Source organism: Capra hircus, chromosome 12 (genome assembly GCF_001704415.2).
Source record: "Capra hircus breed San Clemente chromosome 12, ASM170441v1, whole genome shotgun sequence".
NCBI lineage: Eukaryota > Metazoa > Chordata > Mammalia > Artiodactyla > Bovidae > Capra > Capra hircus.
The window spans coordinates 69,850,013-69,864,241 of record NC_030819.1 but is presented as its reverse complement, the minus strand read 5'-3'; the positions used below and the strand labels follow the sequence as shown (position 1 = coordinate 69,864,241).

The window sequence follows — 14,229 nt, the reverse complement described above, 5'->3', positions numbered from 1 at the left end:
ACCAGAGGTGCAGGCCCCTGTTTATACACGTGATTATATTAAAATCAGTTTTTAAATTCATAATTTATTAAATAAAGCTAATCTCTAGCTTAGAAAACCAGTCATCCCTTAATAGTTAGTAGGTGTTTATCACCGTTCATATAAGAATCCTCTCCCACTGGGTGTCTCCTGGTGGCAGAACAAAGTCTGGTCAGTGGTCTGACAGCCTTTCAGATGTACATGGTTGAAAATAAATATTTTATTCCAAAAGCTTAAAATTACATTTCTAGATAAATTATCATACCAATATTAGAGTTACTCTCTAAGTGCATAAAATTGGTGATTAGTTCTCATATCTGGGGAAAACTCTGGAAACCTTTTCCTAATTCACTCTGCCAAATTATACCTTGTCAATTAAGACTTTAAATTTTCAGAATAACCATCAACGTTCCTGTGCTATGATATTTTAGATTCAAAGTACTTTGTATTAATAAGTATACTGCCTTTAAAATTAAATGTAAATAAACAATATATTCTAAATTTCTTAGAATTTAGTCTGTTACACTCAGAATGCCTGTAAATTAAACCTTTTGCCAGATCCATCTACATATCTGTTTATATCTGTAGTATTTGGGGGAACCTGAATTAATCTTTAATAGTAATTTTAGCCACACACATGTTGCCTTGTATCAGAATCAGTTAACCTCTAGTAATGGTGATTTCTGTTCACTATAATGGAAATTAGTATTTGCATTTGCCTCTGGGGACTCTTGAGTGTATTAACTATGTTTTTCAAACACCTTGCAATAATTACTAGTGCTCTGTAAATATATGGTGGAATTTGGCCTCTTTAAATTTCCTTCTCTTTTAGTGTTTTCTGATTTTAATTATAAGAAAAAATAAAGCATAATCTGTAAGTCCCTCTTATTAAAACTGAAATTGGGGAAGCACAAGGGTTGGAAAACTCCCAGGTTCTCCTGGCAATTTCAGCCCTGGTTCCCGTCATGGCATCTTTGAGGGACTGATTTGATGGCTGTGAGCTGTGTGACTTGGGTGGAAGGAGAGGTGCCCGTACTCCACCCATTATGATTTTTGCCTGTCAGCCAATCTTAGACCCACGCCTTTTTCTTCAGAGACTGTGATTTAATTTAAACCACCCGCCACAGATTGGCTAAAAACAGCTCTACCCATCATATCTAAATAAAACCCAGAATCTGTGGCATCATGAAAATTATTTCCAGAATGAGAAGAATGGTCTGTGTTGCCCACCCATGTGAAAAGTGTACTGTTGGGTAAATACACTGGAAACCATAGACGATCTGAGTTCTTTGAAGGAGATGCAGGGAAGCAGACCAGACATTTTCCATAGGGTTCTGGGAAATGTGTTGAAATACATAGTGGAGATATATACTGCTTTTACCCATGGAAATACCACTTTTGTGACAATCACATTTCAATGTGCATATGCCTTCTGTCTTATGTTCGTTTTGTTCAGAGTTCACTGATTAAGCACAGCGTTGCAATAGAAAATTGTTATTGTGATAGGAAGCTACTTCTCCTAGATGTTTCCCCAACTGTTAATTCTTGACTCCATCACTGTCCTAGTGAAATACATTCTATTAGTAGCCTGGTGGTTCAGATGGTAAAGAATCTGCCTGCAATGCAGGAGACCTGGGTTCAATCCCTGGGTCAGGAAGATCCCCTGGAGAAGGGAATGGCAACACATTCCAGTGTTCTTGTCTGGAGAATCCCATGGACAAAGGAGCCTGGCGAGCTACAGTCCATGGGGTTGCAAAGAGTCAGACATGACTGAGCAAGTTACACACATACAGTAGCTGTTTTAATTCTTGAGAAAATAGCAGTGCTCACTTGATTCCTCCTAATGCACTGAGAAAAGATGCATGATCCGAATAGATGTAACATGATTTGTTAATTTCCTTAAACGTCTTTTGTTGAGAGTATCTCTACCTTCATAAATTCAGATTGGGAGGCTTATAATCTTATTCAACCCATTTACACTGAGTTTGCCTCCTTATCAGGGGACATCAAGCTAACTTCAGAATATATGAGAAAGACAGTCTTTTAGAATCATCTTTCAGTTGCTCTGATTTGCCTCTGCTTAGCAGTGATGCTAAAACAGAGGGCAATGTTGTTGCAAAGTATATCATAAAATATATATTATATATATATTTAAATGCTTTGCCTAATTTGGACATAAAGCTGCATTTATGAAATATATTACAAATATTTTCAAATATTTTCTTTTTCAGTTTGGAAACAAAACCAGAACTTTGGTTTCATACCAACATATCAATTATAATTTTTAAGTTGAAACTGTGGTCAGGAATTCAGGGTATCAGAAAACCATTTTTTTTTTTTTCTTGAGAGCAGTAGGCATCCAGAGGTCAACTCAAGACTCAGCACCTAATTTTTGTGTTTAGTTGAGAAAGGAAGAGTTCTGCCTCCTTGCATGGTGACTGTCACGTAGACAAAACCTGAAGGTTTGTGCCCCAACCATACCTGTTTAGTGGTGAAGAAATTTATATAATAATGCTATGCAGGAATGTACTATTATTTAACTGCAGATCTAAGAAGCTCTGCTAGACTTTTGGTTTATGTCAGTAGCAAAAATGTGAAATTTAATGTACTTTTGGGGCACATGTAGGGATATAATTAGAACTAGCAATGCCCAGAGTTTATCAGTAATTCTAAAAGAAAAACAAATTAGGTGCATTCATTACCTTTCAGAGAGAAATACTTTATATTCAGTCTTCACCAGACCAGGATAAAAAATGCATGAAGAGAATGGTGAAGAAAGGGCTTAAATTTTAAAGTTTATATCTTTCCCTTTAGTAAGGTGAAGGCCTAAATGTGTCCCAGGTGAAAAGCTCTTATTTTAATGCCATTGTTGACTTATGAGAACACTTGAATATTACAACTCTTTGAATACCAGAATGACATATAAATTACAGAACATTCTATTCCTCATTAGCAAGATTGGGGGTAAAGAATTTCTTTGTCCTATTTGCATAGAAGTCCTTGGGTATGCTGCTTTTCTTTTGTAATTAAAAAAAAAAAAAAAAACTTTGGTGAAATGGTTTTTACCTGCTTGAAATAAGGGGTTACTCTTGCCATTTGCTAGTTAAATAAAAATGTGTGCTTCTTTCCAGCCGTTGTTCTGTGTATTTTTAATTGTATGCACTGTCTCTCTCTGTTCTGATGGCTGCCCTCGGAATAGGCTGACCTCTGCTCTCCGTATGACATCCTGCAGTTGGATTTCCGTCACATTCGAAAGACTGTTGACACTCTGCTGGCACTTGGGGAGAAACCCCCACAACCAACTTCTGCCCTCCGCTCCAGGGACCTTATACGCTTCTGTCTTGTCCATATTCTCTTTATAGTACTGATCTATATCACTTACCGCTGGAATGCTCTGCCTCCGTAATGCCTGCATGTTGCATCCTTACGCTCTGGTCTGTCCCCTGCTCTGTGACAGGGTCCTTCCTCCCTCTGAGCCTTGGCCTTGCAAACTTCCATCCCTGTCATCTCTTCAGCAATCTCAACGTTTATACATCAGATTTTCCAGAAGTGCAAACTTTATAGACTGCGGTTCCCATTAAATAATTTCACTTGCTGAGAGACAGTGAGGACTCGGTGTACCCACACCTCGTGTTTCCTTGTCCATGTAGTGCCAGCAGCTGTGCTATGCGGGGCCTCTTCTCTCTCCCAGTGGGCTTTGCTGCCATGGGTAGAGCAGAAGAAGTTTCCAGAACAGGAGCAAATGGGATTTAGCATATGAAAATCTTCCCATTGGGTCAGTATTGAAGCTGAATCCTAATTCGGGATTGGGCAGTTGAGCTGTAGAGGGGCTGCCTTGCTAAGAAGACAGAAAGCAAGCATTTGGGGTCCAATTTGGTCTATAAAAATCTTTAATAATAACCACTGTTGACCAAGTTGAAAATTACCATCTGGAAAATGACTGCTTTGCTGGCTGTCCACTTGGCTTCCTCCCTGCTTCCTGCAGCGGGAGCTGTGAAGGGCATCAGGGAGGGTGACCGTCCACTTCCACCCTGAGAGAGCCCCTCTGCCCTGGTGCATGAGAGCTGTGCTGAAGGGTCGATGGGGAGAAGGGGGCTCACACTGTCAGAGTGCCCCCTGGAGGATCCACTGCATACCACACTTTCTGTATATTTTTACTTATTCCTTGTTTGGTCTACTCTGAGACTCTTAGAAAGGATTTTCCAGGAGGGATTTCTATTTTTAAATAATATAATGGGTCATTTTGCCTTTTTTTTTGGCTACATCACATCGTAACTTCAAGTCTAGAATGTGATGGATTTGACAGTATTTATTTCCAAATAAAGCCATGAGTCATGGAATATTCTTGGTCCTGGGGCTTGGGTTACTATGGTAGGAGCCAATGAGATTGCTTTTATTTTAGAAGAATGTAGTTTCTCCAGTGACTTGAAATTTCCATTTAACCTTTGATTTCCAGTGACATTAGCAAGCTACTTCTATATTTAATAAAGGATTATATGTTAATTATTATATCTGCTTTCAGAAGAATGTTATCAGTTTGTAATTAAAGAAAAGGACATTGTGATCTTATCTAGACCAAGATATTCCTGGTTTGGGGATGTCATTTTATAACACGAGAAGGCCCTGCTCCAAGGTGAAGACAGACTCCCCAGTGCTTCAATTTACGTCCGGCTGCCAAATATCTTTTCTTAGGTTGGGTGGAGGGGGAGAATGGAGTTCACTTCCTCAAGATAAATTTCTTAATCTACTCAGATAGAAGAAGTATTTATAGATGGCTACTAAGAAGATAATTTTATTTTTCTGAACATTTCCATGAATCTAGGAGAACTTGAGAATGTGGAAAACTTACATACTTAGAAGAATATATTTTATAAAGATGCTTTGTTGGTAAATCAGATCAGATTTTTTAACAGGAGACAGTCTTTACATGGTAATATCTTGAATTAACTGAGCTTTTCCCTCCTGATTTTGTGTTGATTGGTGAAATACGGGGTGTGTGGAAGTTGTCTAATTCACATTGGTTGTGTAATAAGTAACCTGCAGATGTACTGAATTGCTTTTGGTGCTGTCTTGTACTCATTAACTTGTAACACAATAAAATCCGTTTGTACAATGTCTAACGAGCACCATGAGCCATAAGTTGTTAATAAACACATTTTGGGTGATAAATCCAAGTTTTTATCAGCCCATCAATACATTAATTTGTGCACCCCCAGAGTTACACTCAGTACTTAATGTCCAGCTCTGCAGTGCGTTGAGACTTCCCTTCCACGGTCATAGCTCTTTGGTTTTTTTCTTCTTAATTAGGGTGGGGGCACAGAGGAAGAAGAGAGATGACTTACTGGGTGGCCACCTGAAATAAAATTCTGTCAATAAAACCTAGCACAATCCCATGAGAGCAGATTTAATTTTCGACGCTGACCTGACATCATTCTTTGGCTGCGTTCCTTTTTCAGTTCTGGCTTCCGAAGTAGTTTTTTGGAGGCACTTTCATTTCTTGTGTCCTTAATGTACCTGTACCCTAATGTGCTGCTCCTCTGGGGATCTGTTGGATGGTATTTTTTTTTTTTCATCAAATAGTCTGGTAACAAGCAGAACACAATTAATTTAGCCCTCTAGGCAAAACTTGGAATGAACTCTCTTGCCCATTACTGTTCATTTCTATTCAGAATATTATTAAACCTCCCCGTGGTTCTTCCCCCAGGTACCCACGCACCAGCTCACGTGCTAGCATGTGCCTCCCACTGCCATATAACTAGGGATACTTGGTCAACCCACTTGTTATCTGAGAGGTGGTTGGGGATTTAGTTGTGATTTATATATGCGTACTAAATCTTCCTTTCACAAGAAAGACTTGGTTTTTTTTAGTTATTTCCTTCTAATACCTGATAAAAACGATCAAGTATTTATTTACACATTCTTTTGAAATAGATCTATTTGAAATAGGAACTTCTCTTTCTCCAGTTCTTCCAGTCGGTGGCAACTTGCCACTCAGTGTCAGGATTTCCAAAATCTGTGACACTAAGTGAGTTCTATTAGTTCGTCCTACTTATGGATTTGTGGTTCCTAGGTAGCTCATTGCCCTTGGGAAGAAACACTTAAAAACGGTGCTGATGAAAGGGCCCCACAGAACTCAAAAACAAAACCGCTGAGTAGGATTTTCATCACTGAGTAGATAAGTAAAGGCACTCACAAATAAAGGCCAATTATTTGTGAGTAAGAAATTAAATTTAGTGTATGGTGGCCAGGGTTATGTCTCTCAATTCCATGCTGGTCTCTTATAAGGAGAAAGGATGTTTTACCTACAGGGTAAATGTAATGGACAGTAAATTAAAATTTTATGATTTTGAAAATGGTTCTGGATTAGGTAAAAAAATATTTTAAAGGGATTTTATTTCAGGAGATTTAAGTTTTTTAAAACATGTATTGAATTTGTGCAATACTATTTCTGTTTTATGTTTGGGTTTTTGGGCCACGTGGCATGTGGGCTTTTAAAATTTGGCTTCAGATTTTGATATTAGCTCTCAATAAATAATCAGGTATATAGAATGTTTGCTTTTTCCCTTCAGACTATCAGGATCCCATTCTGTGGCTTTTTCTCTGGATTTTGTTTGCGATTGTGTTCATTCATTCACTCTTCAGATATTGAATAAAGATTGTGCAGCACCCCACCTTGGCAATAAAAAGGGTAACCATGACACGTGACTTTGTCTTCAAAAAAACTTAAATTCTAGACTAGGAGTTGGCGAACTTTTTCTATAAAATGCCAGTAAATATTTTAGGCTCTGTGGGCTGAACCCTATCTTTAGGACTCCCCGGCTCAGCTGCTATAGTATGAAAGCTGCCACAGATGACGCATAAATGTGTCTCAATAAAACTTTATTTACAAAAACAGACCACGGGCTGGACTGGCTTACAAGTTTTTGGACCCTATATAGTGGACTTAGTGGACAGCTGAAGAGGAATTCAATGGATAAGTTTCTGTGATAGGTCAGGTACAGGATTCTGTATGTGAAACACATGGACGAGGGGGACTGACCCTGATGAGAGTGTGTGGTCTTTGAAGCCTTTCTAGAACCATGAAGTTTACACTGAAGCCTTAAAGATGTGTAGGAATAGCCAGGTGAAGGGGGTATGGTTTAGAAGCGTGAGAGAAGGGGTGGATATGTATAGAAAACAAACATTCTAGACAGTAGCTCGGCTGGAAAACAGAGAACCAAATGAAAAGTTGACAAGAAGTTCTCTCGGTCTAGAAGCGGTTGACATGATCTGTGTTTCATGTCGGAGGAAGCAGCCCCTCCGAGTTCTCACGTGGCAGAGCAGGAACTGAGGTTCTCTTACCCACGCAGTTTCAAGGTTCAATCGTTTAGTGCCAGGACTTTAGGTTTTAGCAACAGACTGAACCACATGAAATGTGCTGCCTGGGTGACTTCATTTTGTCTAGTGGGTGGCCTGGCAGGAGGCAGCGTGCTTCTTGGGGAGCATAAGAAAGAGGAGAGCCAGGTAGGGACAGCGATCCGCCTGCTCCCACGAGGCATTTTCTGCGAGAACAAGACGTCTGTCGCTCACTACAAAGGAAGCTAAGTGAGCTAACCAGCAGAGCTAACGCCTTTCCTGTGTTGAGTGTTCTCTCATGCCCACCTGATGCTGAATTTGGTGCAACTTACCTAGAGAGAACTCCAAGGGGCCAGGGGCCGTTTCCTGTCTCCTGGACACAGACGGAACATACTCATTTCTCAGTCAAGGACCTTGGGGGAAGCAACATGATGTCGTAGAAGGGGCCGCTGCTGTAAGATGAGACACGAGTTCAAATCCTACTTTACCTACTGTGTGACTGTAGCGAAGTTAAGCTCTCTACATCTCCGTTTTCTCCTCTGTAAAGCAGAATATTCTGTTTATTGGATTGGCCAAAAAGTTCATTCAGATTTTTCCATATGCTGTTACAGAAAAACCCAATACCTCGCAGAGTTGTCAAAAAGAAGAAAGTAAAAAAGCAACGTAAATCTATAGCATTGGGACCAGACCTATAGGAGGTACCCCAGAAGTCTTGCAGAGTTGGAGTTGAATCTTTATGGCTCACCTGCCTTTCTTAGCCCTACTTGTGGCTCAGAAAAGGGATGCGTGAAGGGATAAGAGTGAATAATTGTTTCACGATTGGACAAACAATGCAAAGGATAGGATGAGTTCTTCAGAGTATTTGCATGGAGGATACTACTTTATGATTCTGCTCTGTGCTTTGAAAAGAAACAGCAAAGGAGAGCAGTCTGCTACTACATTCTCAATGGAAGCCGCTCATCTCCTCTAACAAGGAGATTTTTGTGCATTTAAACCCAGTGTAAATGTTCACCTCTCTCTTTTAAGTTTATTACACAGGTTAAGGTGAAATCATTTCTCATCCAGCTATAAATTCACAGCAGTTCCTTCCCATCACAACGTCTACAGGGATTCCCTCCCTGTGGGATATGCAATGATAGGACTAGTGTGACCGAAATGGCCTTCTGGCCACCCTTGAAGCGCCTCCGCATTTCTGGCAGACTCGTCCTGTCAACCAGCACCTCAGGTTGTAATTCGCAGCAGAGATATCCTCCTAGTCCTGTAATAGAATAACCACAACTTCTGATTGTTTTTATGAGGTTTCTATGATCTGGTGCTTGTCTTCCTGGGTACCTCCAACCCCATAATGTAATCGGAGGGCACCTCAGGGATTCTTAGGAAGTCTAAATGAAGAGAGAAAGCCAGAGAGGATGCAAGGGGTACCTTTTATATCTTCTGTTTGCTCCTTGTCACCAGCTGCAAGGGTGGAAGGGAGAATCTTGAACTCTATGGGAGGAGTTTGAGCTCACTTGGTGTCTGACAATTCCAGTGTCCTGTCAGCAGGCAGCCAGGGCCTCATATCTTCCCATCCTGTTTCCCTGGAGCCCCAGCCCTTCCCAAGCATGACTTCTATCTTGGAAACTCAGCTCTGCAGACCCTGGAGCCATCACTCATCAGTGGGACTGGGCAGTCACTGATGGAGACATACAGCTCAGGCAGGACTCAGGACAGCCCTGTTGAAGCCATGTTGCACGCAGAGGTTAGGCTTTGTCCAACTATTAGTTGTAGAATTCAAGAATATTTGCTGCTAAACACAGGTGAACACTGAGGATAAGATGCAAAATATCTTGTTCAAAATGCCTTAGGCAAATCCCTTGTTTTTAAACTTCTATTCATGTTCCTTCCTCAGTGCTTTATTGATTTCTTAGTGTTTTTTTGCAATGATTTGTTGAGCTTATGTGCCAACATAATCCCTTTGTAATTTGATACAGCTGATTTTTGTAGTTTATCTTTTAATTGAGTGTTCGTTTTTTGATACACAGGAGCTTTACACTTTCAGGTGATCAGTTGTTTTTATCTTTTGTGATTTGAATATCACATTTTCATCCCCATCTGCTTTTCAGAGAAAATATTAAATACATACCTATATTTGATTGGAAAGAGTGTTTGGGGATTTTTTTTTTTTTAACTCTTCAATTCATCTCAAATTGTTCTTGGCATCTGGTATAAAGTGAAGATTTCTTTTTTTCCCAAGGAATTCCTTGCACCAGGAGCTTAACCATAATTAGTAGGCATTTATAATTTCCTACTTGGATTCTGTGGAAACCGTCAGAATGAGGAAAATACATTCTTGTCCCTGTGGTATTAGTCTTAGCAATGAAATGAGATTCACAAGCCATGGAAAACAGGTGTTGGGCACACACTGACCTCAGGCTGTGGTGCAAGGAGCAATCCACTGTGGCCTAGGGCCCAGGTCATAACTTGGACAGAACCTCCTATTCTTTCTCAAGTTGACATTTGGCTGCTAAGTTGGCGAGCAGCATAAGCTTGCCTCTCCACCAAACACAACATTGATGACAAGATAATCCTATTTGATACACACCAGCCGCTTGAAATAACTGTTCAAATTGTGTTTTAAAGAATCAGCTGTTTTATATTGACAAATAGCCATTACTTAAAGCCCGGAGTCAGAGTCTGAGACACTCTGAAGTTTACTGTAAGTTGGGGAAGTGAGAGGGATGGGGGATGCTAAGACTGCGAGATTAGAATCTACAGACATTTCGAGGTTGTGGAACAGGTTCTTGCATGTGTCTTTTAAAGATCTTTGTAAGAGCAGAATGCCTGTACTTGGGATATCTTAACGGAGATTCCTGCATTGAGGCAACAGGAAGATCTGGTTCCTCCAGGAAAAGTCACGTGAAAGGAAGCAGTTCTGACCAGTGACCCCAGTTGGCTTCAAGTTAAACACTGTGTCCACCACCTGGGACTTAATGCAGCTTTCATTTCAACTCTTCTTAAAAACAGTGGCCACTGAGAAAGGAAAAATAAACCAATAATACGCATATATTAATGCATATATGTGAAGTACAGAAGAGTGGTCCAGATGGACTTATTAATCGCAGGGCAGGAATAGAGACGTAGGCAGGGAGAAGGGACATGGACACTGCGTGGAAGGGAAGGGTGGGATGAACTGGGAGATTAGGGTTGACATATAAACACTACCATGTGTGAAATAGCGAGTGCGAGTCTGCCGTACAGCACCAGGAGCTCAGCTTGGTGCTCTGTGATGACCTAGAAGGGTGGGAGGGAGGGGCTATATACACAGACATGCGGCAGATTCACTCTGTTGTACAGCAGAAATTAACACAACACTGTGATGCAATGATACTCCAGTTTGGAAAAAAAAGTGGTTACTGGACTGTGGAGGACACACCATCTTCGGGCACATGAGAGGGAGTGTTTGCTGTGGAGTCATTTCCCCGTCAGGCAGGCAGTCTCTGGAAGGAGATTCCCTTGTATGGTATTAGCCCAGGGTCAAACGACAGAAGTGTAAAAGTATTTTGTCTTTGCTCTTTTGTAAATCGTCAGTTGAGCATGCAGGGTGCTACACACAGGGAGTGAGTCGCCTTGATTATCTTCCTTGAGTAGGATGTGCTGGACATTTCCCAAGAGCAAAAATACAGCGCGAGCAAGTTAGCAGGACATTTGTGTCTTTGACAGTTTTATAAAAGAGTCTTAAAAAGGAGGCTATTAAAGGCTGTGGTTAAAATTACTTATTTATAAGGCTGTTTGCAAACTATGAGAAAGGATGCCTCCATTCCAGAGATCATGGGAAATAAAATGAACTAACTCAAGATTAATGGCCAGTGTAAAAAAAGATTTGTAAAGGTTTATGGTCAGTAGAACCTTGTGTGGTCTGTATAAATGAGGATTCAAGTTCCCGTAAAATGTGTGAGAGGCTGTCTGCAACTTTGCTTTGTAAGAGTATAAGCTAATATGTTTCTGGTGGGTGGTTTCCAACTGTATGTAGCTCAGTTATTTAGTGTCAAGGATTGTTTTTTTAACGTTTAGATCTTTTGCACATTTCAGGAGGCCTGGAAGTCTTTCTAGAGCAACCCTCACTTGTGGAAAAAAATCATTGTTTTCTTTGCCAACACAGAAAAGGTCTTTGTAATGGGTTGAAAGCTAGGGAGAGAGCAGTCTGAGGTGATCAAATAGGCAGACGACAGAGCTCGACTTAACTCCTCTCAGTGGTGTCTCGAGGTTTTATCATGAGATTCCAGTCATCTAAAAATCAATGCTTTGTTCTTCTTCCTTTTAGGAAAAACTGTGTCTACCCCATCACATCCTTGAAGAGAAAGGCCTGGTCAAAGTGGGCATTACTGTTCAAGCATTGCTAGACGTAACTGTAACGAAGGCTCTGTTCACATGAGAACAACTCTCTCCTTTGGGTCCCGCTTGTCTGGTCAGAGACCCTGGACTCTGCTCTCAGCACCTGTCCCCCCCCCCTCCCCCTCCCGGCTCGTCAGTTCCCCAACTCGAGTTGAATTGACGGAAGAACATGAGAGAAGATTTCCTGCCTTTCGTAACTGACTCCGACGTTAAGGTGAGACAGGTAATTACCTAAAACCCATGAGGGAGCTGGTTGTGAAGAACAGAGCAGCGCATCAATGCCTTCTACAGCCTCCTTCATCCCTTCCATGCTCACCCACAGCCATTACCAAGACACCAAGCACAACCGTTTTGCAGCAAGATGCATTCGTTTTTATTAAAACCAAACACATTGTGTATTTCATGGGGGAGGGGGGGTGGAGGGAATGAAACTCAATCAGGTTTTTCGCCACCAAATTTTTCAAGAAGTTTCTTGAGACCATTGCCTTTAAAAAAAACAAAAAACTATTTTCGACATACAAAATATTTATATAAATATTATTTATTAGTGAGTTGTTATTCATCCTTTGGATGCAAATTGTAAACTAGGAAACTATTTTATTACTGCTTTTTTGTGGTTAAACACTTTATTTTAATATTATAAATATTGAGTTATTTTCTATCCTCTTTGGTGTGCAAGTAGCTCTAGGTCTCCATAGTCATGTTTTCTGATGTATATGACTCGAAAAAAAATTTAAGCAAAAAAAGCAGGTGCTTCTGTGACAAGAACTGTTTTCTGGGGAGCCATTATTTACACTTTGGTTTATGGAACATTGGTCTTATTTATATTTCTGCATTCCATCCAGCTTCCTACATTCCAGCAGCCCTGTTGTCCCTTGATATAATGAACTGACTGAAATCAAGAGAGCACCCCAAAGTTATTTGTAAATAGCTGTGATGGAAAAAAAGACATATTAAACTTGAATATAAAAATGTGAACAGTTCTTTTTTTGGGTTCATACTTATTTTGCTATGCACAAAACATTCACGTTTTAACACAAAGAAGTAACGAGTGTTGGCCATGTGTCTCATTGTGTAATTTTGCACTGTAACCTGGGGAAAAGTCTAGCACCAAAGGTAGGTAATAAGAAAGTGGTGTAGGAGAGTGGAGAGGAGGAAAAGATGATTCTGTAACCAAAAAGTTTTTTAAGGGCAGCTTCGTTGAAAAGTGATCAAGAAATAACTTGAGATACAGAGGACCTAGGTCAGGTAACCAGCACTTTCTACATTCTGAGATGTAGATGTGTTTATTTTATTGCAGCTTAGCTGGTGGCTTTCAGAGTAGCCCATAAAACACTGTAAGACTTATGATGTCTGGTGTGAAACCACAGAAGTGAGTCAGTGAATTGGTGGGGCAGATGGATGCGGCACCAAGGTGCGCATAGGAGAAGGTGAAGTAAGTAGTATGAGAGAAGATTATGTGAGCCTGAAGGGCCCAGGAGGGAGCAGGTTCAAACAAAACAATGACTTGAGAAAACGCAGTGAAGGAGAGGGATCAGTGTTGGTCTGAGGGAGTCATGTAAGACTTCACAGACACACAGCCTATTTTAGGCAGTTACAAGCGTGTGCACTCACCCTGCAGGTACAGATTTCCCAGGAATTTGTCTTTCCAAGTCTTGTGAATGCTGACTGCATCTTTGCCTCTGTCAAAAGCCATTGTTGAGTTTTTAGAGCAGCAGCAGCCACAAGTTGTAAGACAGATGTGAACACAAAGAGACCAGGACAGTATGCGTTGAACACAGACTTACTTCAGCCAATGCCAGGGCTGCCCTCCCGTCTGGGCAAGCGGGGAGGGGACGCTGAAAACGGTCGTTTGGATTGGCAGCTAGCAGTTACTTCCTATCAAATGTACTGTGCACTTTAACCTAATTGAAAATATATTTTAATGTTTTCCTGTACTGCACAAATACCTGTTTTGTCAAATAGCATAACGATGTAAAAAAAAAAAGAAAACACTTGGAACAAAGAGCGTATTCAGTGTTAGCCACAGTCAAAGGTTGATGATAGAAATAGGAATTCAGATGACTGCACCTTGATGGGCATTGAGAATGCAGGGTCCTGAAATATTTTTTTTAACATGTATATATGGCAATATGAAACTCTGTAATCCTTGTTTTGGAAGATTTTTTTTTCAGAATTAAAATATTTCTTTTGATACTAATTTTCAGTATTTTCTTGGAATTGGCTGTGTAATATGAATGACTTCAATATTTTGTAAAATGCTTTTTTTTTTTCCTTCAAAATGGAATCCTTTGTGTGGCTGAGATGTCTTCAAGATCTTTGTCCATTGCTTATATGTGCAATAAGATGTGCATGGCCGGCTGACAGTGCCCTAAGTAGACAGAATATGCGCAGTGCAAATATCCTTCCTTTTATGATTTAACAGCCATTAAAACTTTGAATCTGTACAGACCATCTTCTGATTGACTTACCCATCAGATACAGAAAAAAAAAGTCATACGTAGA

General features: G+C 40.4%; 1 protein-coding gene across 2 annotated transcripts in view; it reads left to right on the top strand.

The window, feature by feature from the left end:
* The window catches only part of LRCH1 (leucine rich repeats and calponin homology domain containing 1), a 221,550-nt gene extending 207,631 nt beyond the window's left edge, over positions 1-13,919 (top strand). For both annotated transcript variants that reach the window (XM_018056756.1, XM_018056757.1), the window contains one exon: positions 11,654-13,919. In XM_018056756.1, coding sequence (XP_017912245.1) covers positions 11,654-11,764 — 111 coding nt within the window. In that variant the 3' untranslated portion in view covers positions 11,765-13,919. The remainder of the gene's footprint in view (positions 1-11,653) is intronic.